The sequence below is a fragment of the Charadrius vociferus genome, unplaced genomic scaffold, assembly GCF_000708025.1.
Source record: "Charadrius vociferus isolate BGI_N301 unplaced genomic scaffold, ASM70802v2 scaffold68, whole genome shotgun sequence".
Classification (NCBI taxonomy): domain Eukaryota; kingdom Metazoa; phylum Chordata; class Aves; order Charadriiformes; family Charadriidae; genus Charadrius; species Charadrius vociferus.
Genome location: NW_009649946.1, coordinates 3,868,841 through 3,891,425, shown reverse-complemented (window position 1 = coordinate 3,891,425; position 22,585 = coordinate 3,868,841). Strand labels below are relative to the sequence as shown.

Sequence of the window (22,585 nt, the reverse complement as noted above, 5' to 3'; positions counted from 1 at the left end):
CCTGCTGAGATTGCAGCTTTATTAATGTCCTCAGAACGTTCCGGTCAAGGCACACTCCATGTTGGCTTGAAAAATATGGAATTAATGACCTGAGAAGTGCTATGGGGGAATCTGAGAAACCCAGTCTTTGAGTGCGGTAGGAAAATTGCATTCTTTCCAGGGAATCAAAAAGGAGCTGAAGTAAACAGTTATGACACAGTTCTGATCTGGTATGCGGTATATCGGTTTTCTCCCATCCTGTAAGTGAAGCTGGATAATTACTTCAACTCTGGAATACTGTGAAAAATTTATTGTAGACCTTGGCTAGAGGCTGATACTTCATAGCTAGTTGAAAATCACATCAAGCGAATCATTTTAAGTATGGTTGAGAAGTAATTATTTAATGTCATCCTATGGGTTGATTCTTTGTTCTTTTATTTTTAGCCTTCTAAATGAATGAAGGGTAGTCCTGCTGCTATTTTCATGGCTTGTACATTTAAATATAACACTTTACATTGAATAATCAAGCACTGAATCAAGCCCTTAAAATTTTTACAGCGTTGCCGCCTTCTGTGACTTGTCAACACTGAGTGGTATTGGGGTGTTTTGAAGCATATGTTTTTTGGCTCACATTCTTGTGCTGATTTCTTCTTTTTAAATTGCTATATCCTTTGCTTCTCCTTTCTGTTTGGTAACCTTGAGTTACTACAATGTTATTAAGTCTAGTAAACAAGTCTATCGAGAGACAGGGCAGTATGGATTTCTGTACAGCTAATACCAAAACTGAGTGTAGCGTGGAGTCCTTAAAGGAAGCTCCCATAGAATCCATAAGATATTTATCTGGTGGAGATTTAAATGTCTAACAGAAGGCAGACTGTTTTATTGAATTATCTGTGTTCTTTTTTGTTAATTACTGCTCATGCTTTCTGTTATATTTCTTTTCAAGAATTTGCTATAGGCAGGGAGGTCTTTTAAACTGATATAAGAACATGTCTAGTTCTCCCTGTATCATGCACACAAAGTTCTGTTTTAATTGTGGTCTGCCTGATGGAGGATTGTTTGGAGTGACAAATCAAATATTCAGCCTGATCTTAGCTTGACCTCCATTTCACTTCAGAATTAAGCTATCATTATAACATCTCCTCTGAGTTTAACACCAGGCAGTGCAACACAGAGCAGCCCAGAGTCTGGTATAAATTGCGTAATGGTCCAAATTTGAGCCAAGTAACCTTGGAATTTATGGGCAGAACAAGGACAATGACTTTTCTGCAAGGAAACTTTCTCCTGCCTTTTTCTCTGCCTCAAGAAAATGTGATAGGTCATGAAAAAATATGAAACCTTTTATGTCTCTGAGTGAATAAAATGGGTTTGCTTTTTTGATACTATGTCCTTTTGTTTCGCCTTCTTCATAAATTAATGTGTTGCAGTGCCAGCAGTGTTTTAAAGGGAGGGCCCTGTGAGACACAGCTTGGGTCTTAATTTTGAAAAGGGAAAGCCTATAATTGGAACCAGCTGACATCTAACCCCTCTCTTTTATTCATGGGTATAATCTAGCATAAGGCTGTGCCAAAATAGATGTGTTTAAACCCTACCCGTGGGTGCCAATCTCTGATTTCAGCAAAAATGTGTAATCTGTGGAAGAACTTTGTATATGCAGCTCTTCTTTTTTCCTCTCTTGCTACCAGCTGAAGTGAACACCATCAATGAGAGCACTGAAATCCTTCACTTGAGCCCTGCTGTCACAACTGAGTATGTGGGTGAGAAGCCAGAGAAGAAGGCTGAGTTCTGTGACCGCTCCTGTGAAGAGCTGGGAACGATGTTCACAGAGCTCACTGGACTGCGCATCGTGGTGAACAACTTAGCTGATAACCTCCAAAAAGTGGTAGGTACCTGTAAGTCTGAAGAACCAAAATAAGTCTGTTGTGCAGTACTCTTTCCTTCTTTGTTTTATACCACAGGTGATTAATAGAGGTTTCTGCATGTACGTGTGCATACCTGTTGGTATATCCACATAATGTAGAGGCAACCTACATTTTCAGAGTGACTACTTAGGTGGGTCTGGAGTATAACACTTCAATGAAGGCTTGGTTTTCATAAACTGGGTTTAAAAGAATATACGCACATGCACTCATACGCAGAGGAAATCAATCCTCTGAAAGGTACTGCAGGTTTGGAAATCAAAAGTAACAAACCCAACCTTGCCTGTATACTGTTGAAGCGAGTTTACCATGCTTACACCGTTTATGAATACATTAGCAAGCGGCTACGCAGGGTATGTAAACTGTAAGTAAACATATGGGATTTTCATAGTTAAAGTAAGAGGGTGACATGTTGCTGAATTCTGCCCCTCTTCTTGTTCTGAATATGTTAATCCTTTCTGAAGGAAGTTTATTACTATACCATATGTCACAGGACTTAAATCTTCCCATCTGAAAATGAGTTGTATTGCAGAAAAGCAAAACTGCTAAGAACAGATTTCCCTTAGTATTGTGTGACTGTGTTTGTACTATTAGCTGAAGAATTGCTATGCAGTATTGCGGTACCTGAGATCTTCTACTTTATGTACATAAATATGTAAAAAATACACTTTTTTTTTTTTTTTAAGAAAGAATGAAATCCAGTAGTGTCTCAGTTTTGCCTTATTTAAAATGGTTTGTTTACAAAGTACATTTTTTTTTTTCATTTGCTTCATCTTCTAGTCTGAGGAGAACCAAATTATGTGGGAATTGATTGGGCCTAACAAAACACTGAAGAACCAGTCAGTTTGCTGGCAGGATGGCCGTGTCTTTGCAGATAATGAAAGCTGGATTGTAGATAGCTGCACCAAATGCACCTGCCAGGTAAGGCTTTGGAAATGTTCTTCTCTGCAAAAATGGATAGTGGGTTTGCTCCAGGTCAGGTCATGCTTAATCAGAGCTTGGCCTAGACTTAGTGATAGTCATAAAAAGTAGTCCCCGTGTCCATGACATTTAGAACAAATCGAAGAATTTCCACATGTCCAGGAAACTTTCCCCGGACCCCCACCTTTATTTGCCTCTGTATGTGAGCATAAGTCAGTAAGTTGATTTCTTTGCCTGTAGGATTCTAAAATTGTGTGCCATCAAATCACCTGCCCAGCAGTCTCCTGTGCTGATCCATCTTTTGTTGAAGGTGAATGCTGTCCAGTCTGCTCTCACTGTGAGTATTTAGCCAAAGAGAAAGATACTTTTTGGTGATATTTAAAATCACTACTACTGTGCTGGAGAGGTCAAAACAAGTAAGAGCTTGAGGCAGGTAAGATCAAATAAAAAACTTACTTCATATGATCCTTGTATAAATATGACTTGGCTACTTGAAGTTACTGTCTGGAGGTTTTGATCTCCTTCAGTGATTACATTTGTTGCTTAGAAGTAAGCTGATAAGTTACCTGGCTAAGGTGGGCACTAAAGGTTAGATGCATACTCCTCTAAGGCTGGACATTCTGATTTTTTGTTGGTTTGCAGTAGCACTGTACACTATTGGTTTTTTTTCCATACTGCCTGGTTAAAACAGACTAACCTAGGTTAGGGTGTCTTCTTGTCTGCTTGTGGAGGATGTTGAAGTTCCAAATGATAAGTTTCACGCAGTTTGATGCAATATTTATTAAGAGTGCAAGTTATTTTTCCTCTCTGTTATTGTCATGCTGTGGTTTTTCTTCCTCTGTCATACATCCTCTTTTGGTATAAAGCTTTACTTATGTGGAACAGATTGTCAAGGTTCATTTAAGACAGCATTGCAGTCTGTAAACTAGATTTTGGAGTGACAATACTTTTAGTAATTTTACTAATTAAGTGACTTCAGTGTGGGTTAAGTGCATTTCACTCTGTACTAGACAGATCTATTACAGAAGAAAACAGTTACTTAGATGTTCTAAATGAAAACTCATTGGAATATACTCAGAATATAATTTTGCCTGTTTAAGCATAAAGCATATTCTTAAAATGTGCTCTTGATCACGTTCACTGTTATGCTGTATTCAGAAGTAGGGCCTCAGGCCACATGTCATCATACTGATCTATATTCTGAAGTCAAAGGCAGTTGGAACTCAAGTTTGTGGCTCAGCCCATTCTAGGAATAAGATGTTCTTCTTCCTCCAATGGTCAGTGCCTTGTGCAAACAGACTGCATACGTGTTCATGAAGGTCCAGGATTCTTATCCATGCTAACCTCTCATTACATTAAACCACAATTTCCTAACTTCGGTGATAGCTTGGGAAAGCAAAATTAGAAAAAGAAAAGGACAAGTCATATGTTCCGCAGACAGAGAAGTGAAAATCTTCTGAATAGGATAATAGAGCAACTTTCAATGCTAAGTACTTTTTTGTACCTTTTGCTTTGCAGCTGATGACAGTGAGGAAGGCTGGTCACCATGGTCTGACTGGACAAAGTGCTCAGTTACCTGTGGCTCTGGGACTCAGATGCGAGGAAGGTCGTGTGATGTCACCAGGAGCGCTTGTACAGGCCCACACATCCAGACAAGGATGTGCAGCTTTAAGAAATGTGACCATCGCAGTAAGTAATAAAATGTCTTCCTTTTTTTAAAGTTTCTTTGGATTTCTCTAAGCAAAAGCAAGCTCAGTCTGGGTTTGCTATGAACACTCACTAGTCAGAACACTGTGTATTTGAACACTTATATATACATAATTAAAGTAGCTATCATTAGATTCTTTGTCATGCCTGCCCCTTTCAAATATTTCTCCTTTTCCTGACAACTTAATAGGTATGTACATTCTGGGCTCAGCTCTGTTAAACAAAAAGATAATGGGTTATCTTTTCTCTAACATTATGAACTGGAGTCTTGTTTGAAGTCGGTTTGGAGACAACACTCAGTTCATAATCATGATACATGGGTCATGTTTTGTTCTGCAATTCATTCACAATTATTGGCCTATTCCATTAGCTTAATAGTTTTTAGGAATACAGTAATCATAGACTTTAGCAAAATATCAAACTGCCTTTATATTTAAGGCACTTAGAAGGATCATACTCTGTCTCCAGAACTGTACTTAATACTGTTGCAGGTAGCTGCTGTATCCAGGCTACTATAGTACCTAAGGCTATTGCTGAAGCTGCTAGATACCCAAATGTTCATTTTAAGCAAGTATTCATTTCATTGGAACAAGTTTATTTTTAAGTAAAACATCCAACATGCATGTTAGTCATATGTTGGTCACTGAGATTCTTAAGAAAGCTGTCTTTGAATGTCTGAGTTGACATGCTGGGCTTTGTAAGTGACCGTGGTAGGAAAGAGATGGGACATTCATCAGATGTGGTGAGAGTCTTATTGGAAGGTTAACTTCACAAGTGAGCTTACTGCTGCAGGTGGGCTATTTCCTTGAGTTTTGCTCTTTTCTCTGGCAGTACGTCAAGATGGTGGCTGGAGTCACTGGTCTCCCTGGTCTTCCTGTTCAGTTACTTGCGGAGTGGGAAATATCACCCGCATCCGCCTCTGCAATTCCCCTATCCCCCAGATGGGCGGGAAAAACTGTGTGGGAAATGGACGTGAAACAGAGAAGTGTGAGAAGGTTCCATGTCCAGGTACGTCTGTGGTTTTAAATCTGAGGTGACGCAGCAATAATCCAGCTGAATTTCTTCTCTTTATTCAGATCTAAATTACAGTGAATTTCTATGACAGAAAATACAATTTGTAGCTTAGGGGGGAAATAACACACAAGGGTGCTCTTAAAATGAAAACAACAATGCAGACGGAGGTTTTGGGACTGTCTCAAGTTATGACTCGGCTTTAAACATTAAGAGTTTGAGAAATTTTCATTTTATAATTTAGTGATTTGTCTCTGCGTATCAAGAATATAAGCACTCTATCTAAAAGGAAGCTGATGCTGTATATGTTTGGAATAGACAGACAGTCCCCCAATAACCAGGCTTCTTTGAAAGTATGCATACGTATTTTACACATATTGAACACATTTAATTGTTATTATAATTATTTCTTCCTCATCTACATTTTTTAACCTTTTTAGAAACCATTTATTCCACTGACTTTCACTTCCCTTTCATATAAATTTTCCTCACTTTTTTCCCTTTGTGTATCTTCATTCCCTCCTCTGTTGAGCCTTTCCTTTCTACTTATGGGATATGAGCTTGAAAGTGATGTCAAGCTTTTAACCCAATAGTACTTAAATAGCAATACAGAATTCATCTATTTTTTGATCTACCTGTGCATGTGAAGTTAGTGAAGAGGTTATTTATTTAAGGTCACACACCATTGCCCTGATACGTTGGTTGTTTTTTTTTTTTTTCAGTACTGAGAACAGAGTTTTGTTCAAAGATGTTTATATATAAAGAAAATTCAGGATTGATGACAATAGGATCAGTTGAGTTGTACCAATATAAAATGTGCAGAGGAATCACTGAAATTATTTATTTATGCTGAGTCAAGCAATACTATTGAAGATACACCGATGAATGGATTACAAGACAAAAATAATAGCTGCAACCTTACTGAGCATGCTGTTGCCATAAAAAAGCCATAGAGCTCAGGTTTGGCTCAGCAGAAGTTTGTATCCTGTGGTCACACTCTGCTTACTGTAGAGAATGAAAGCTTAGTAGGGAGCTCTGAAGGCACCATACTTGTTCTGATCAACTTAAATGGAAATACACCGTGTCAGTGGGCACGGCATATTGTTTTAATTATTGGCCAAAAAATGCCTATAATGCAGTTGGGTATTTTTTATTTTCCTTTTTCTGAAATACTGCTATCTCAGTGTAGGGCTTTGCCAGCATCCTTCCTCCTACATGCGTAGTGAGAAACTGTCCCCGGTCGGGGATCTGAAGAAGGGATGGTTGTTATCAGCACCAAATGTTGTCCCCAGTATATTGCCTGTCATGCTGCTCTCTCTTCTGCATATCCTAGTGAACGGCCAGTGGGGTCCTTGGTCTCCATGGTCTGCCTGCACTGTAACCTGTGGAGGAGGAATTCGTGAGAGGTCTCGCCTCTGTAACAGTCCAGAGCCACAGTATGGAGGAAAGCCATGTGTGGGAGATACCAAGCAACATGATATGTGCAATAAGAAGGATTGCCCAATTGGTTGGTATTTAGTCATTCTTTATCAGTCTGAATAATTATTATTGCTGTTATTTCTTTAATGGATAATTATGAATAGACACTACAGAAATCTACTAATTATACCTTTGTTTCAGGAAAGCACGTTTAACTATTTTGGGTGCTGTTTAGATCAGCGGGATTTTATACATAGTCTTAATATTGACTTCTGAACAAGGATGCATTTCTTAAGCAGGGCTTCAGTATGCTGTAATGCATTCAGCTGGATATAGCAATCTGTAATATTTTCATAATAAATCAACAGTATATTAAATGCATTTTATAACCCTAATTCTAAGGGGTTTTATGAGAGTCTGTTGCATCAGATGTGATTTAAGCTAATGAACAGAGGATACCTGTTTCTTAAATGAAGTGTTACATGCCTTTTATGCTCTTAACTTAATTTACATTTATGTGTCTTTGCCAGATGGGTGTTTGTCAAATCCTTGTTTTCCTGGAGCAGAATGCAACAGTTACCCAGATGGGTCTTGGTCATGTGGGCCATGCCCAGCAGGTTACCTTGGCAATGGTACCGTCTGCGAGGATCTTGATGAGGTATAGACTTTGTTTCCATTATCATCAGGAATGACTGTGAAATTTTCATTATATGAGAATTGCACAGCCGTCTAATCGATTTCTCCTTTCGTTCTTTTCCTGCAGTGTATAGCTGTGTCAGATGTTTGCTTTAAGGTGAATCAGGTCCATCGCTGTGTGAACACAAATCCGGGTTTCCACTGCTTGCCATGTCCTCCACGCTATAAAGGAAGTCAGCCCTATGGTGTAGGGCTGGAGGTTGCCAAGACAGAGAAGCAAGTAAGTGATGTCAAAGAGAATTTGATAGCTTTGAAACTGAGTAACTCTCACCTGAAAATATCTGTGAATGAAAGCATGTGCTGAACTTGGGTACCAAACAAAGATACCCTGGAACAGCAGTTATCTATTTCAGATTGTTTTTGGTTCAAGTAACAAACCACTGAATTTGGGGTTGTTTTGTTGTTTTTTTTTAAGGGTTTTATTTTCTCTAGGCATCTGTACAGTTGCACCAAATGAGTGTAAAATGCCAGGAGCAAGCATTCCCCTGCATTGCACTCCTTTCTCTCAGGTGTATGTAGCTACTCTGGGCATTGGAAACTGAAGAATTGAGATAGTTCTCTCCATAAATATAATGCTGTTAATGTGGGTCTCAAAAGACATATGTCTGAAGTCCTCAATCCCTAAATTCCATTGGGCCAACACCTGTCAGTGGTGAAGGACAGAAGGAAGTGGAAGTGATGTTGAAGACTACAGTTTGATAGATAAGACAAAAATGTTAAAATGGATGTCATGGGATGCCTTGTCTTTGTTGCTGTTGAATCAATCTGTGGTTACTTTAACGTGTGAAGTCTAAATGTAAAACATCTGTGTAAGATTCTCAGATACTGTCAATGAAAATAAGCAAAGTGATAAGAAAGAGGTAACAAAAACTTACTTGAGGGAAACATGAGAATTCATTAAGGTGTCTTTGGTTTAAGAAAATAAGATAGTCCTTGCATAGACAGGCAGAACACTAAAAGAAAGAGGTGAGTACAGTCTACTTTCTGTTGCAATTAATTTCTGGGGATTAATGACATCTGGAAGAAAGCAGATGAGTTCTGAAAACATTAATCACTTCAATTGTTTCTTGAATAATGTCCAATTTTTCCTGTGGTTTGTTCTAATTATTTTCATTGTACACGTTGTCTGGAGCTGTGAATTGACAGCGCAGTATGACTTACTAACCACAACTCAAACAAAGTTCCTGTCTTCAGGCACCTAAATAACTGGCCTGATTTTGACAAAGTCCAGGCACACACAGCTGGCCACGAACGTTTTCAGGTTTCAGTGAGTATGCTCTATCTGTTACAGGTCTGTGAACCTGAGAATCCATGCAAGGACAAGACACACAGCTGCCATAAGTCTGCAGAATGCATCTATCTGGGCCATTTCAGTGATCCTATGTACAAATGTGAATGTAGGACAGGTTATGCTGGAGATGGACGCATCTGTGGTGAGGATTCGGATTTGGATGGCTGGCCTAATAATAACTTGGTCTGTGCTGCTAATGCGACATACCATTGTGTGAAGGTAAGTAAAAAAGGTTGATAAAAATGCCATGCTATAACCAAAGTTTCTCTTTTTATTTCCTAAATAGTTGTGAATAACACTTTTCAGCATCAAGCTGGTGGTTGATTTCACTTTCAAGCTTTGACTGTTACAGCACGCTCATTTTCTAGGAGATGCTGTGAAATGTGTATTCACTTAACACTAGATCCAGCAAGGGATTCTCAGAATGAAATCCAGAGTCCTCTGCTTTGGGTTTCTTCCTACTTGGTATACGTGGAAGGTTGTGATGCTTGTGAGTAGAGTTAGCACACCAAGCAGGAGCTGCCTAAAGCATGGGTGTGGAGCGCACAGCCAGTGAGAACTAAACAGGAATCTCTGGGTGCAGGTGAGTATGAAATCCTACCTGCAAGACTCGTAACAAGACACTGACAGACATGTAAGGTCTACAGTTCTAAATCCTTTCATGAACTACCCCTTCCTTTTAAAGAGTTAAGCAGGTCACACGCTCTGTGAAAACTGGATTCAGAGCCTGACATAACTTTTGGCAATAGGGACCTAAGAGAGGAATGAATGAGTAATTAAGACAGAGGAGTTTTCCTTATTGCAAAAGCTCAGTGGGAGAGGATGGAAGATTCAGCCTTTCTTACCCCTCAAAGATGTGGAGTCCCAGCTCTTACCCTCCTGGGGGGAATTACCTGCCTGCCACCATTGGCTCTAGACCTGGCAGGGGACTGTTCTCCACCTTGCTGCAGGTGTGCCATTGTAGTGAAAAATGAAACATTACTGCACCAAGGAGAAAATGAACATCAGGAAGCCTAAAAATGGTGGTATGTAGGTTTAGCAGTGTGTGCCCACCATGGTATGTTCCCTGGGACCTGGTTCTGTGCTCAGCTGAAGCACACTATAAGTTTGCCTCGGCTTCATGGCCTAGAGGTTCCATCCAGTGGAAATTGCTCAAAACCAGTGAGCATGCTTGGGTGTCTTATCCTGATGGAGTTACACTGCTGTATTAACTCAGTATACAGACTTAATAAACAAATAAATAAACAGACAAAATAAATCTGTATAACCAGGCTGAAAGTTGTTTCAGGTCCACCAGTTTAACAGTGGACTAAATAGCTGAGGGGTGAAGGCACCCCCTAACAGGTAATTCCCTGCATCCTGGTTCTAAGTGGTGGCCTTGCTGATGGTTGAGTGACAGGCACAATAGAGGGGCATGCACTGTTTGCAGCAGCAAATTAACCAACTGGGATGAAGTGAGTTTTACCTCAGCAGAAGGCATAAACAACTGCTCAGTTTTAAACACCTACCCACGGGACCACTGACAACACTGGATTACCTGCTTGCTTTCACTGGGGTATGTGCTCAAGTATTTTGCGGAATCAGTCATGGCTATAAGGCCATGGATCAAGAGACTAGGAAAATTTGAAATGTTTGAGAGAATCGGAAGTCACTCAGATGTAATGCAGTTGAAGTTGTGAATCTGGCCATTATCGACAGAAGAGTTTCAGACTGTGATGGGAAACTGAGCCTCAAATATTGAACTTCCTCGCTGTAGCTGATGTCTGTTTATTGTGGATCCAGCTAATTCAGCAACTGCAGCTCATATATTCTTTTTTGGTTCCTGTCATCAGAATCTGCAACATGTTGACTCAAGATGTAATGCAAATGATTAGTTTTCATTAAAAATCCAACATGCTGAACCCATTCAGAAAACAAACTGTTTTCAAAGGTTGATTCATGGTTTCTATGATACATGGGTTGATCTAATAGACATAACTACTTAATTTAAGCGGAAAAAAAAACCCAACCCTTAAAAATACCAGGTATTTTCAGGTCCTTGTATTCAATACAAAATATACTAGTTGAGTAACCTGATCTTAAAAAAAGCAAACCAAAGCTTCTTTCCTTGAGCTGATAATGGCTGAAAATTAACTTACTGCAAAGCTATATGAATAAAGCAAGTAGTTGTAAATAATAAGAATAAAATCTTAGCAATATCTTTTGGTGTAAATTTCTTTTTCATTCACATGAAAGTAGGATTTTTTTTCCCATAAGAATTATCATACCGACACACAACCTTGTTAGTAGGAGTACCAAAGAAGCATGGCTTCCAGTGGGCTTGTGCCTCAAGGTTGAGTTCCCAGGTGGAAGGTGTGATGTCTAATAAGGCCTCTTTCTAATGTCTAATGAGAGACTTTTCGAGTGCACTGGTCGGATATCTCTCCTCTACCCCGCTACCTCTTTTTTAAAAGTTTATAGGAACTTGCTACCTATGAGGTCTCCACCTTACTACTTGATTTGTATGAAATTGGACTCAAATCTATAGAGAATATAAACAGACAGACAAACATAGATACAAACATAAAGTGATTAAGTAAACTTTGACTAATGTCTTTCATTGTTTAAAAAAAGGTTTTTTTTGTATCACTGGTAGCCACTGTTGAGTTAGACAGTCAAGCCTGTTCACAGGTATTTGGTAAAAAGAGCCATAAAAATTTGGAGTTGCTTTGGGGTTTTGATATTTATCACAAATTTTCCAGTTCTCATTTTCTTAAATTATCTGTACTATTAGAACCACTGAGATTGTAAACAGGGCTAGCAATCTCAATGCAATGTTAATTTTCTTAGGGTATGTGTTACAAAAAAAAGATATTTCTGCACTCTATTGGCAGATTCAGTGTTGGTCTGAGGTAGACATGGAATGTGAGGAAAAAGTGAGAATAACGGAGTGGGTTTTTATAGATGTATTTATTCTTAGCCAGTGGTAGAATTGAAATCCATTTTTAGCTAATTTTAGTATTTTAAAAAGGAATACACTTTAAAAGTTTGGCAAACTATTTCACTTCTTATTTTTTCAGTGTAATGTAAGACTTGCTCATTTAAAATAATTATTCTTTACGAAGCTGTGATACAAAATAAAGACATACATTTGCCTTTTATTTTCAAAGCCATGGGAGCATGGGAGTGGAAAGGTACTGTTTTGCAGAACAGTATAAAGGCATGTTTTTCAAACCCTTCCCACAGTATTCCCCTTCATTGCTGTGGACTGCTTCATTCCAGTAACTTTCCATATGAACAGCTATTTCTGAAGACCATCTCCTGGCTTCTATCTCTATTTTCCTGGCAACCAAACCTGGTCATTTTTAGATGTAATCTTCAAATATACTTTGAGTTGTCTATAAAAAGTTGATGTCAGAGTGCATGTGTGTGCATGTGGTGTGTTTGTTCTCTGCTAGATGTTTCATCTAAAACTTACTGGAAACATCCCTTTAACAGAAGGAGAGCTGGGAAATAGAATGATTTGCAGATGCATCTCACTTGCTTTGCAGTATGAAAGCAGCAAATGAACTACTACCTTCGGCAGCAAACAAACAGGCGCTTTAAACAGTATTTGTGATTGATCGTTCTTGTTTTATAGCCTCTGGTGTACTATATCTACTCTTCTGCCTCGGCAAGTTATTCTGACATAATGTCAACATAATGTATTGATTATTTCTTTTGGCCAGGATAACTGTCCCCTTCTGCCAAACTCTGGCCAAGAAGACTTTGATAAAGATGGCAAAGGAGATGCCTGTGACGAGGATGATGATAATGATGGCGTTGAAGATGACAAAGTAAGATGCATTTCTCTGTCTTCATTATGTTTGACCTAAACATCTGATTTTAGGGAAAACCGTTACAATAGATGAGAGCTTTATTGTTCAGAGCTTCAGCAGAGTTATTCTGCATTGCTTTCCCTGAAGGATGCCTGGTGCAGCTTTATTGTTCAGAGCTTCAGCAGAGTTCCTTTGGCAAGTTTTTGCATTGCCTTCCCTGAAGGATGCCTGGTGCACAGTAAAGATGTGTTGGGTCAAAGGAGAGTAGCACTGTGCAGATCAAAGCAGCCTGGGGAATCTGGGGCTGAATTATGTTTTCTGTATCAGTTCTGAATTCAGTTGTGTGCATGAAAACAGTTTAATCAAAGGTGGTATTGGTTTTTTTGTTTTGCAATGGGACATTGATAGGTCCATTGTATTTGAAAAGCTGGTAGATATTGTATCTGAGGTATGTTGGAAACAGGTTGTGATGATATGAACACAGCCAGCACCAAGGATGGGAGTATGAACCTAGCCTTGTTCATACTTTCCTTCTTTAGATCTGCCCACAAGACTGAAATCCATTTACCTGCAAAGCCTAAACAATAGGCAGTTAGTCTAAATCTGTTCTCCCTGTACATTCGCTTCCAGAGTGGGATTCACCCTGCCTTTTCTGGACATGTTTAGGATGAGTGAATTGAGTTTAGGATTCTACTGTTCCTCTTGATGCCCTTCAGAGGGAGCCTAGATGCTCTAGAGCTTCAGATGATTAAAGTTGGTTAGAACCGTGTTCATGGAGCCTCTACTTAGAATCATAGAATCATAGAATTGCTGAGGTTGGGAGGGACCTTTAAGATTGTCGAGTCCAACCATTAACCTACCCTGACAAAACCACTTCTAAACCATGTCCCCAAGTGCCACATCTACCTCTTTTTTAAACACCTCCAGGCATGGCGAATCCACCACCTCCCTGGGCAGCCTATTCCAATGTTTAATAACCCTTTCAGTGAAAATTTTTTTCCTAATATCTAATCTAAACCTCGTCTGACATAACTTGGACCCATTTCCTCTCGTCCTATCACTTGTCACCAGGGAGAAGAGGTCAACCCAAACCTCACTACAACCTCCTTTCAGGTAGTTGTAGAGAGTGATAAGGTCTCCCCTCAGCCTTCTCTTCTCCAGGCTAAACAACCCCAGTTCCCTCAGCTGTTCCTCATAAGACTTGTCCTCCAGACCCCTCACCAGCTTTGTAGACCTTCTCTGGACACGCTCCAGTGCCTTAATTTCCTTCTTGTAGTGAGGGGCCCAAACCTTAGAATAGTTCAAAAAACAAAGAATCATTTGATAAAATAATATGATTTAGTACATATATTTGAAAAATTGTAACCATAAGTTCAGTTTTACCAGCAGTGTAAAATTTTGACTTGTCTCTATATCTTATCTTTGAGTATTTAAAATGCATTTCTGACGAATTCAAAATTTTAGGCTAAAAGAAATATTTAGTAGTAAATGTGTTTCGCTTTAGCAGTGAAAATGTAGTTTAAAGATTTTATTTTTTTTTTCTAAATAACCTCCCTTCACATTCCATGATGCTGATGTCGCCCTCACTCCCACTGCTTTGGTTTCTTTGCTTTCCACACTGAGTACTTCCTCGTGCCTGTGCAAAAGTCCATGTGTAATTCGGGGATGTTTAAAACATAAGAATTCTTGTCCTGGTGGACTTTCAAATTAGGGACTAAACTGAAATGGAATTTTCAAAATTCCACTAAAAGGCATGGTCTCAGGGAAAAAATATTTTGTGTCCATAAGAGTATTTCATTTTAACTCTGCTTTTTGAAACTTTTTACATTTTATTATTGTATGCAATATAATACATCCCACAAAAATAGTCAGTCCTTGTTTAAATTGAAAAATCAAAATATGTGGTTTAAAAGTGAGAATATCGATACTAGGTTGTTCCAAAAAAACTCAGTAATAATTTTAGGTTTTTTCCAAAAAATATAACATACAGCTGAAGGCCTGATTTTACAACACACTCTGACTTTTTTTTTTTTTTTAAATGCACATACCAGTGGTATACTTTTGTTGAAAATATTTGAATACAGATCCAATTTAAAATGCCTGTTGCTGTCCTAGTGAGATATGGAACACATTTCACCCCCCTTGTACAAACCCACAAAAACAGACAGTAAGCCAGGCTGTGCAGATGCCATCCTGTTACCAGCAAGATCTTCAGTGTAGGTACAGCTTGTCCTTTGAAAAGATAGTGGACCAAGATGAACGGGAAGAGTTACTGCTTTATAGTATGCTCTCACGAGTTGTGATTTATATTCTGAAATCTTTTTCTTCTTACTAGGATAATTGCCCTCTTCTGTTCAACCCTCGTCAGTTTGATTATGACAAGGATGAAGTTGGTGACCGCTGTGATAACTGCCCCTATGTGCACAACCCTGCTCAGATTGACACAGATAATAATGGGGAGGGTGACTCATGTGCTGTGGATATTGACGGAGATGGTATGCTTTCAGCTGTGAGAATTAAGGGCTGTTCCACAAGTACCCTTTGCTTTATGTCCAGTAAGATGGGCTACCTGCTTTTATACATGGAATAAAATTGGGTCTAGCTGCTCAAAAATGCAGAGAAGACAGGTTCACGTGTCCTGTGTATTATAGTTGTCCACGAAGGGCCTAAATGACTACAATAGATGTTATTGAAGAATAAATCACAGCAAGTCTTTTATCAGTGTAATCTTAAAAAGAATTCTTTCCTTCGTCTGTGTTCCAAAATAATCAGGGTCTAATATAACACTTCTGTTTACTTTTTTTTTTTTCCTTTTTAGGGAGGGAAAAGAATATCAGGACATCTGTGCGGTTAAGACAATATCTGTAGGAAATTAATCTGCTTTTCTATGATCATACTGCAAAGCCCACAGTAATCCAAATACACATTTTTTATGTGTCTTAAAATATTATTAAAGGTGTTTATTTCATCTGCCAGTACGTGTCTATATGACACAGATTTGTTCAGAATTAAGGAGGGGGAAAAGCACTTAAATGTCTTTCCCTGCAGCGTTTCAGATTTATAAGAATCAATAAGTACTAGAAGTTGAAGAAAACTAGTTTTTGGATTTCCTTCAGTAACTCTTTAAACTTTTGGATTCTTATCTGACTTGAACTTCTGTACGTTTTGAAGTCTCTTCATCCTTCTGATCATCAGGTCCTTAGTAGTACTCGTGGGAGCCTTGCATTTGAAGAAAAGTGTAATCATATGTTATTGGTTGAAAGATTATGCAAATATCCAGGGACTGTATAATGTAGGAGGGGGTACTTGTGTCCTTTCCAGACAGCTATGCCAACGTATCTTATTTGTTTCTTTTCAACATATTATAATTTTAAAGGAGATAGTTGGTTGGATAATTAAGTTTCCTGAGGGGGACAGTTTCTTTTGAAAACTTGACATGCTGCACAATAAAGGATGCACATGTTCTGGTAAAATGAAATTATTTAGTGCTGAGGCATCTGAACATTAATGCAGTTGTTCCTATACAAAATTCTTCAGAAATTCCACCACGTTATAGCTGTGCATTTTGTCATTCCTGAAAGTGTCTGGGAAGAAAATCCAAATGAAATAATTTAAAAACAAAAAACCTCCATCCCTTTATCAGTTATTCTATGCAAAAGGGCAAAATTCTTAAGGCATAATCAGCCCTTACTCTAGCAAAGTCCCTTAGTAAAATACATATAGAAGTCTATTGTAGTAAGAAAAGTGGATTTTTTTTCTAATATTAGTCTTTTCACTCTTTCATATGGTAGCAATAATGTTGTAGCAATCAGAAAGCCTATGACCCCTGTAAGAGCCTTGCTTCTTTACTGGTGACTCCTGCAGTCTATGGCCGTCTGTGCTGGATGCTGAATCATTCAGATTTCTTCAATCTTTTGTTGGTTTTTTTTCCTCACAGACATTTTTAATGAACGAGATAATTGTCCTTACGTCTATAACACAGACCAGAGTGATACAGATGGTGATGGAGTTGGTGATCAGTGTGATAATTGCCCATTGATGCATAATCCAGACCAGGTAAATGTTAGACACAGTTTCCTTAATGGTAATGTCAGAACAAGAGCAGAGAATAGAACACAGGAATTGCTGTCAGTCCCTGTTTGCTGTAGAGCCAAAGAGGTGGATCTGTATTGCTCATTTGCACATCTCGGGTTGTCAGATCTCTTTGCATCAGATGAAAGGAAAGTAGAGTGATGATGCCTTTAATCCTTCTTCAAGGCTTTGGTGAACTGTTTTCTTCCCCTGTGGCAAGTGAGAACAGCCTCAGGGCTGCATTTGGTATGCCTGAGTTTGTTGGTCCATGCACAGATAAGTAATATGAAGCATACAGAAGCAATCAGAAAATGTGCTTCCCGGACTGCAACTCCCCTGTGATCTCTAGAATGAGAGCAATGAAGATCATGGCCAAAAACCTGCCCTGGAAATGTCTTGGTGGCTAGATCTTAAGCTCTGATGGTAGAATAAGTAGCTATATGAGTTTGAAGTTATGTTTCTGCTTTAAACACGGTTGTCATCACTTGTCTCCAGAGAAGTGCTTGAAGAGAAATGTTGAGAAATGAAGTACCAGGCTACACATATTTTTGCGTTTAGTAACAATAATAAATGTACTTATTTTTGATTATTTTTTTTTTTGTAGACTGATGCAGATAATGACCTTGTTGGTGACCAGTGTGACAACAATGAGGACATAGATGAAGATGGACACCAGAACAATCAAGATAACTGCCCTTACATCCCCAATGCTAACCAGGCAGACCACGATAAAGATGGTAAAGGAGATGCCTGTGATCCTGATGATGACAATGACGGTGTCCCAGATGACAGGGACAATTGTCGCCTTCGATACAACCCTGAGCAGGAGGACTCTGATGGTAAGGGCAATGTCATATGAATTTCATTTTGTTCTCAGTATCCAATTCTGATCTTGGAGCATTAGTATTTGGCAAAGAGAAAGACTTCAGATCAAACTAAGGTGCTTTTGACATTTGAGATGCTGTGGACTTCAGTGGAACTGCACTGGCCAGTTTGGTCCAGACTTAGAGCATTAGGAAACCTTCTGATGGGTGCTGAAACATGCACAAACTGATTTCTAGAAGAACACCTTTAAGAAAAGAAAAAAAAAAACCAACACCCAAAACCGACAAAAAAACCCCAGACTTTTTTAATATATATATTTCTGATTTTCACTCTGAATTGGGAAATTCAAAGTGAAAAACTTTGGGAAAATATTTCAAATAGCTTGAATTTCAGATGTCTTAAAATAAAAAAAATAAGCTGCTTTGCTTTCAAAACAAGTTGTCTTCTGAAAATTAAAATGGAAAAAAATAGGGTGTAGTGCTGTCTTATTTTGAAAAACAGACTATTTCTCCATTTTTTTTTTAAGTCTAAAATTTTAATTATTTCTGAAAAAGAAATTCTGAGCAGCTTTTCTCAAATTTGCTTTATCGGTAGCTTTAAATATGTCTTGATGTACACGTCTTCAGTTCTGTAGTAAAATGTTGCTGGTCACTCTCAGACAGTTCTTCTCTATGTTTGATGGTATTGCAATAATGAAATAGTGATAGTTTAACAATCATAGATGTAATTTAGTAAAACTATATATGATCCTTTGAAAACCACTGTAACATGTCTACAAGCGGTGGCCCTTGCAGTAAATACAGGTGAGCATTTTCTTTATTGAGTTATACAGCTTTCTGGAGTCATTGTATGTTTACTTTAGTGAAGTTGAAAGCAGAATTTAGTACTTACGCAATATGATTTTATGTACATTTAGAAAGAAAATCCTGAGCCCTGACTGATTTCCTGTAAGCCAACTGCTTGCAGTAGGAAGCTTCTGGTTGGCAGTCAGTAGTAGTTCTTAAATTACTTAACTCTTCAGTCCAATTGTGTAATGGAAATAGCTCTGTACTCGCCAGTCTGTGGAATAGCCCTTTAATTTCAGAAATATTCCAGAATAAAGGTCCCCCCAAATTGGGGTAGTTTGTTATAGTCAGCCGTCACCTGGGTCTTGTGAAAGAATATTATGTACACATTTAGGTATGGAGTAAGTATTCACAAAAAGAGTAAATTTAAACAGTTTAGCCAGCTCGTCATTGTCATTAGTGGCAGGTCCAACAGAAATCTTGGAAAAGCGATAAATCCAAAAGATGCTCCCATGCTCTTGAAGATGTAAGCTATAGCATATAAAGATGAGGCCCTGGAGAGAGCTGTTGGAGATGACTGGGTAAACAAATGCTTTCTAACTTTCCTTGACAGGGAATCAACATTGCCAACAGCAGCTCAGTACCAAATGAACATCAGTAGGACTTTCAGTGAATAACTAGATTCTCCTGTGACTCAAGAATTACCTCTTTGATATTGGCAAAGGGAGTAAAATGGAAAATTCAATCTCTCTTCTTCAATAAGTACTAAGACAAACAGGTGCAGGAGTAAGCAGCTGGTCAGGACTTGGCCGAATGCCAGGGTGGAAAATGGGACCATTTTACCACATATCTGAACTGCAGAAAGTCTTTGAGATATTAGATGCTTCAGCTTTCTCTAACCATTTTTCTTTTTTTTTTTTTTCTGGTACCTGAAACTCATTTTGCTTTCTCTCTGAAAGCTTCATTCTTGGATAATGCTGTGCTGGTTAAGCATAGTAATGGAGCTTTCCATTTGCCTGTGAAGCATCTAGTAGTAGGTCAATAATGAATGAGCGGGATCATTGCTATTTCCCATTGTGTTAATTCCCATGTTGTTAGAGCAGTCCCAAACTCTTAAATTAAAAAGAGCAGATGCTCAGCTGTATAAGGATAGGAAACAAATAGATGGTAGTTCTGTTTTTACATTAGTACTCAGTGTAATATCAAGGGGTTTCTGTTGTCAAAGTCAGAGCCATTTGTGAATTTGTTTCTATACTTGTCTGGCCAATTTCAAGTGTTTGTACTACTGTATGCCACTGAGTAACAGTGGCATTGGTAATGAGATTTTTTTTTAGATGCCTCCTTTTACTGCGCGTATTCAAGGCAAGTCACATCTGTTGGTTTCCACCAATATTAATGGGTAAATTCAGAAAGGAATATTTTAAATATTGAGCATAATAAGTGTTGAGCAGCAGCACAACTGTACCTTAGCTGTATGGATATGTTTTTAGGTTCTCTAAAAAGCTTCTTGCAATTCATATAACAAAACTTAATATTTCCATTCCTCCAAGGCTAGTCCTTGGATACAGTGCTTCTTTCTTTTTTCTTATATTTTTTCTGAAATGCTATTTTTTTTATAAGACATATTGTTCTACCCACAAGTCAAAGAGTGACTGAGCATGTATGCATATTTTACTGTAGTACTGCCCCACTTCCTTTTGACATAGATGTGACATTTCTGCAATCTGAAGCACCTTAGAGGGATTGTTGCTGGAGGAATCTTGAGACAGAGATAAAAGAGTCTGAAAAAAGTTTAATATCTTCAGTTGTATATAAGAACTTAGTAATGTGCAGGAAGATTAAGATTTTAAAACTATTGCTTGAATTCATTTACACTGCACATATTAAAATATGGCATTGTATCCACATCTGGGACAAATCAAACTGAAAATGTAATACAAGCATTAATGAATTACATCGACATAGCAAGCTTCCAACTTTTCCCACCCTGATTCTAAAGCAGCGTATGAACTGGGGCCAGATTGATCACTGTTATAAACCACTGACAGGACAGTTTTATTAACAATGATTTTGGCTGTGATCCAAGTTGATGACTTCTTCCAGTCATTACCAGCAACATTTCGAATGGACTTTCAGAGAGTGAAGCTTTCTTTGGAGTCATTGGAGCATTCTTTGAGACACAAGAGAATAACGTATTCATATGTATCATAAATTTCTTCCATCAGTGGGAGAGCTGTTAGGATGGCTGGATAAATGGCTAACAATTGCATTTGTTTATTCACATTGCTTATAGGTGATGGCAGAGGTGATATTTGCAAAGATGACTTTGATAATGACAATGTCCCGGATATTTATGATGTGTGCCCTGAAAACAATGCCATCAGTGAAACTGATTTCAGAAAGTTCCAAATGGTCCCCCTGGACCCCAAGGGAACAGCTCAGATTGATCCCAACTGGGTTATTCGTCACCAAGGCAAGGAACTGGTGCAGACTGCCAACTCTGATCCCGGAATTGCTGTAGGTGAGTATGAGATGCCAGACATCATCTTTGGAGAAGTAACCAGTGATGTGGTAATAAGGAAAGGCAGGGGGGGAGTAGATAAACACACCTTTTTGGTGCTGCAAGCTTTGGGACCAACACATGGGGACAGTGCATATGCCCAAATTAAAACTGGCTCGATGCCGTTTGCCTTTGACCATTTGTGTCATCACTGACTGTAACATATAAAATACCCAGCTGAAGAACAGCAGTGCTTGCTGTCTTCAACGCCCCTTGTAAACAACTTATTTCTCTCCTGAAGCCTCCATGCGATAGGTAGGCAAATGTAATTACCTCCTCTCCTACGAGTAAGGAAACTGAAAAAGATAGTTAACGACTCCTGGAAAACTCGGAATAGATTTGGGACTCGTGTGTGTGGGTGGCCAGACTCAGCTTTGTAACGATGGTCTGTTTCTTTTGTCCTGTCCCAGGCTACGATGAGTTCAGCTCCGTTGACTTCAGTGGGACGTTCTATGTTAACACAGACCGCGATGATGACTATGCCGGCTTTGTGTTTGGCTACCAGTCCAGCAGTCGGTTTTATGTTCTGATGTGGAAGCAGGTCACTCAGACCTACTGGGAGGACAAACCCACCAGGGCTTACGGCTATTCTGGTGTGTCGCTCAAAGTAGTGAATTCAACAACTGGTACTGGTGAACACTTGAGAAATGCTCTCTGGCACACAGGAAACACCCCGGGGCAGGTGAGAGATTTAAAACTTCAGGCCAACAATGCATGACTAATATTTTAAAAAGGGGGGTGTCTTGAAAGGAATTTGCCTTCACACCTCAGTCTTTGCAGATATTTATCAGCTTTTCTTCAATTTCTATATTACTAATGTCAAAAATGACATTTGCATTGTGTTTCAAAGAAAACACTACACGTATAAAAAATTATGAATGGAAAAAATGACATGTATAAAAAGGAAGATGTGGTGTGGTCCAAAGAAAAAGGAGTAAGAGGTCTCAGTTATCCACAAATCCTTTGTGACCTCTGTATTGGCACTTGCTTCTTCAGCATTCCAGCTTGTTTGAATTATACGTGGTTTAGAGTTCAGTAACCAGTGACAGCCAAAGAGAAAAGAAATGAAAACAAAGAGGAAAAACTGCTGCTGTTCCAAATAGGGCCTTTTGGAAATGAAGTTACTGGGCTTTGCGTGTGGATAGGAATTTCGCACTTTGGAGCTCCTTGCAGAAACAAGACCTTGACTGAGTGCGAGAGATTTCAAGGAGCAGGCCACAGGCAGGAACATCTGTGCAAGCAGCAGTCTCTGCTTCGGTGGAGGCACTTGTGCAGACAGGAGAAGCAGCTCTGACTCTGGTTGCCTGGGTGTGTATGTGCAAACAGGGGCAGGACTTCCTAAGGGGAGTCAGGTTCGACGCTGTAATGGTCTTCAGTGGCTCCAGCCATGAAAATACTGATGAGTAACGGATCAATAATTTAAGACAGAAATTTTCCTTACTCTCACTCTGTAAAAGAGGACTGTTGGTCGTACCATCAAATGTTAACCACTATTTTCAGTTTTATGCTCTGCAGCAAATAAGCTTTGGCTGCATGTATGGTTACTATAGTGGACGTACAGTTATTGGAGCATGCTCTGTTTCTAATAAGGCATTTGTATTCCT

The 22,585-nt window shown here is 38.9% G+C and overlaps 1 protein-coding gene across 1 annotated transcript in view; it reads left to right on the top strand.

The window, feature by feature from the left end:
- Positions 1-22,585, top strand: part of THBS2 (thrombospondin 2) — a 32,242-nt gene that overhangs the window by 5,956 nt on the left and 3,701 nt on the right. The window contains exons 4-18 of the mRNA XM_009891462.1: positions 1,665-1,861; positions 2,679-2,819; positions 3,060-3,156; positions 4,338-4,508; positions 5,358-5,534; positions 6,871-7,044; positions 7,487-7,614; positions 7,720-7,872; positions 8,944-9,162; positions 12,651-12,758; positions 15,076-15,235; positions 16,678-16,796; positions 17,416-17,650; positions 20,715-20,942; positions 21,392-21,663. Coding sequence (XP_009889764.1) covers positions 1,665-1,861; positions 2,679-2,819; positions 3,060-3,156; positions 4,338-4,508; positions 5,358-5,534; positions 6,871-7,044; positions 7,487-7,614; positions 7,720-7,872; positions 8,944-9,162; positions 12,651-12,758; positions 15,076-15,235; positions 16,678-16,796; positions 17,416-17,650; positions 20,715-20,942; positions 21,392-21,663 — 2,579 coding nt within the window. The remainder of the gene's footprint in view (positions 1-1,664; positions 1,862-2,678; positions 2,820-3,059; positions 3,157-4,337; positions 4,509-5,357; positions 5,535-6,870; positions 7,045-7,486; positions 7,615-7,719; positions 7,873-8,943; positions 9,163-12,650; positions 12,759-15,075; positions 15,236-16,677; positions 16,797-17,415; positions 17,651-20,714; positions 20,943-21,391; positions 21,664-22,585) is intronic.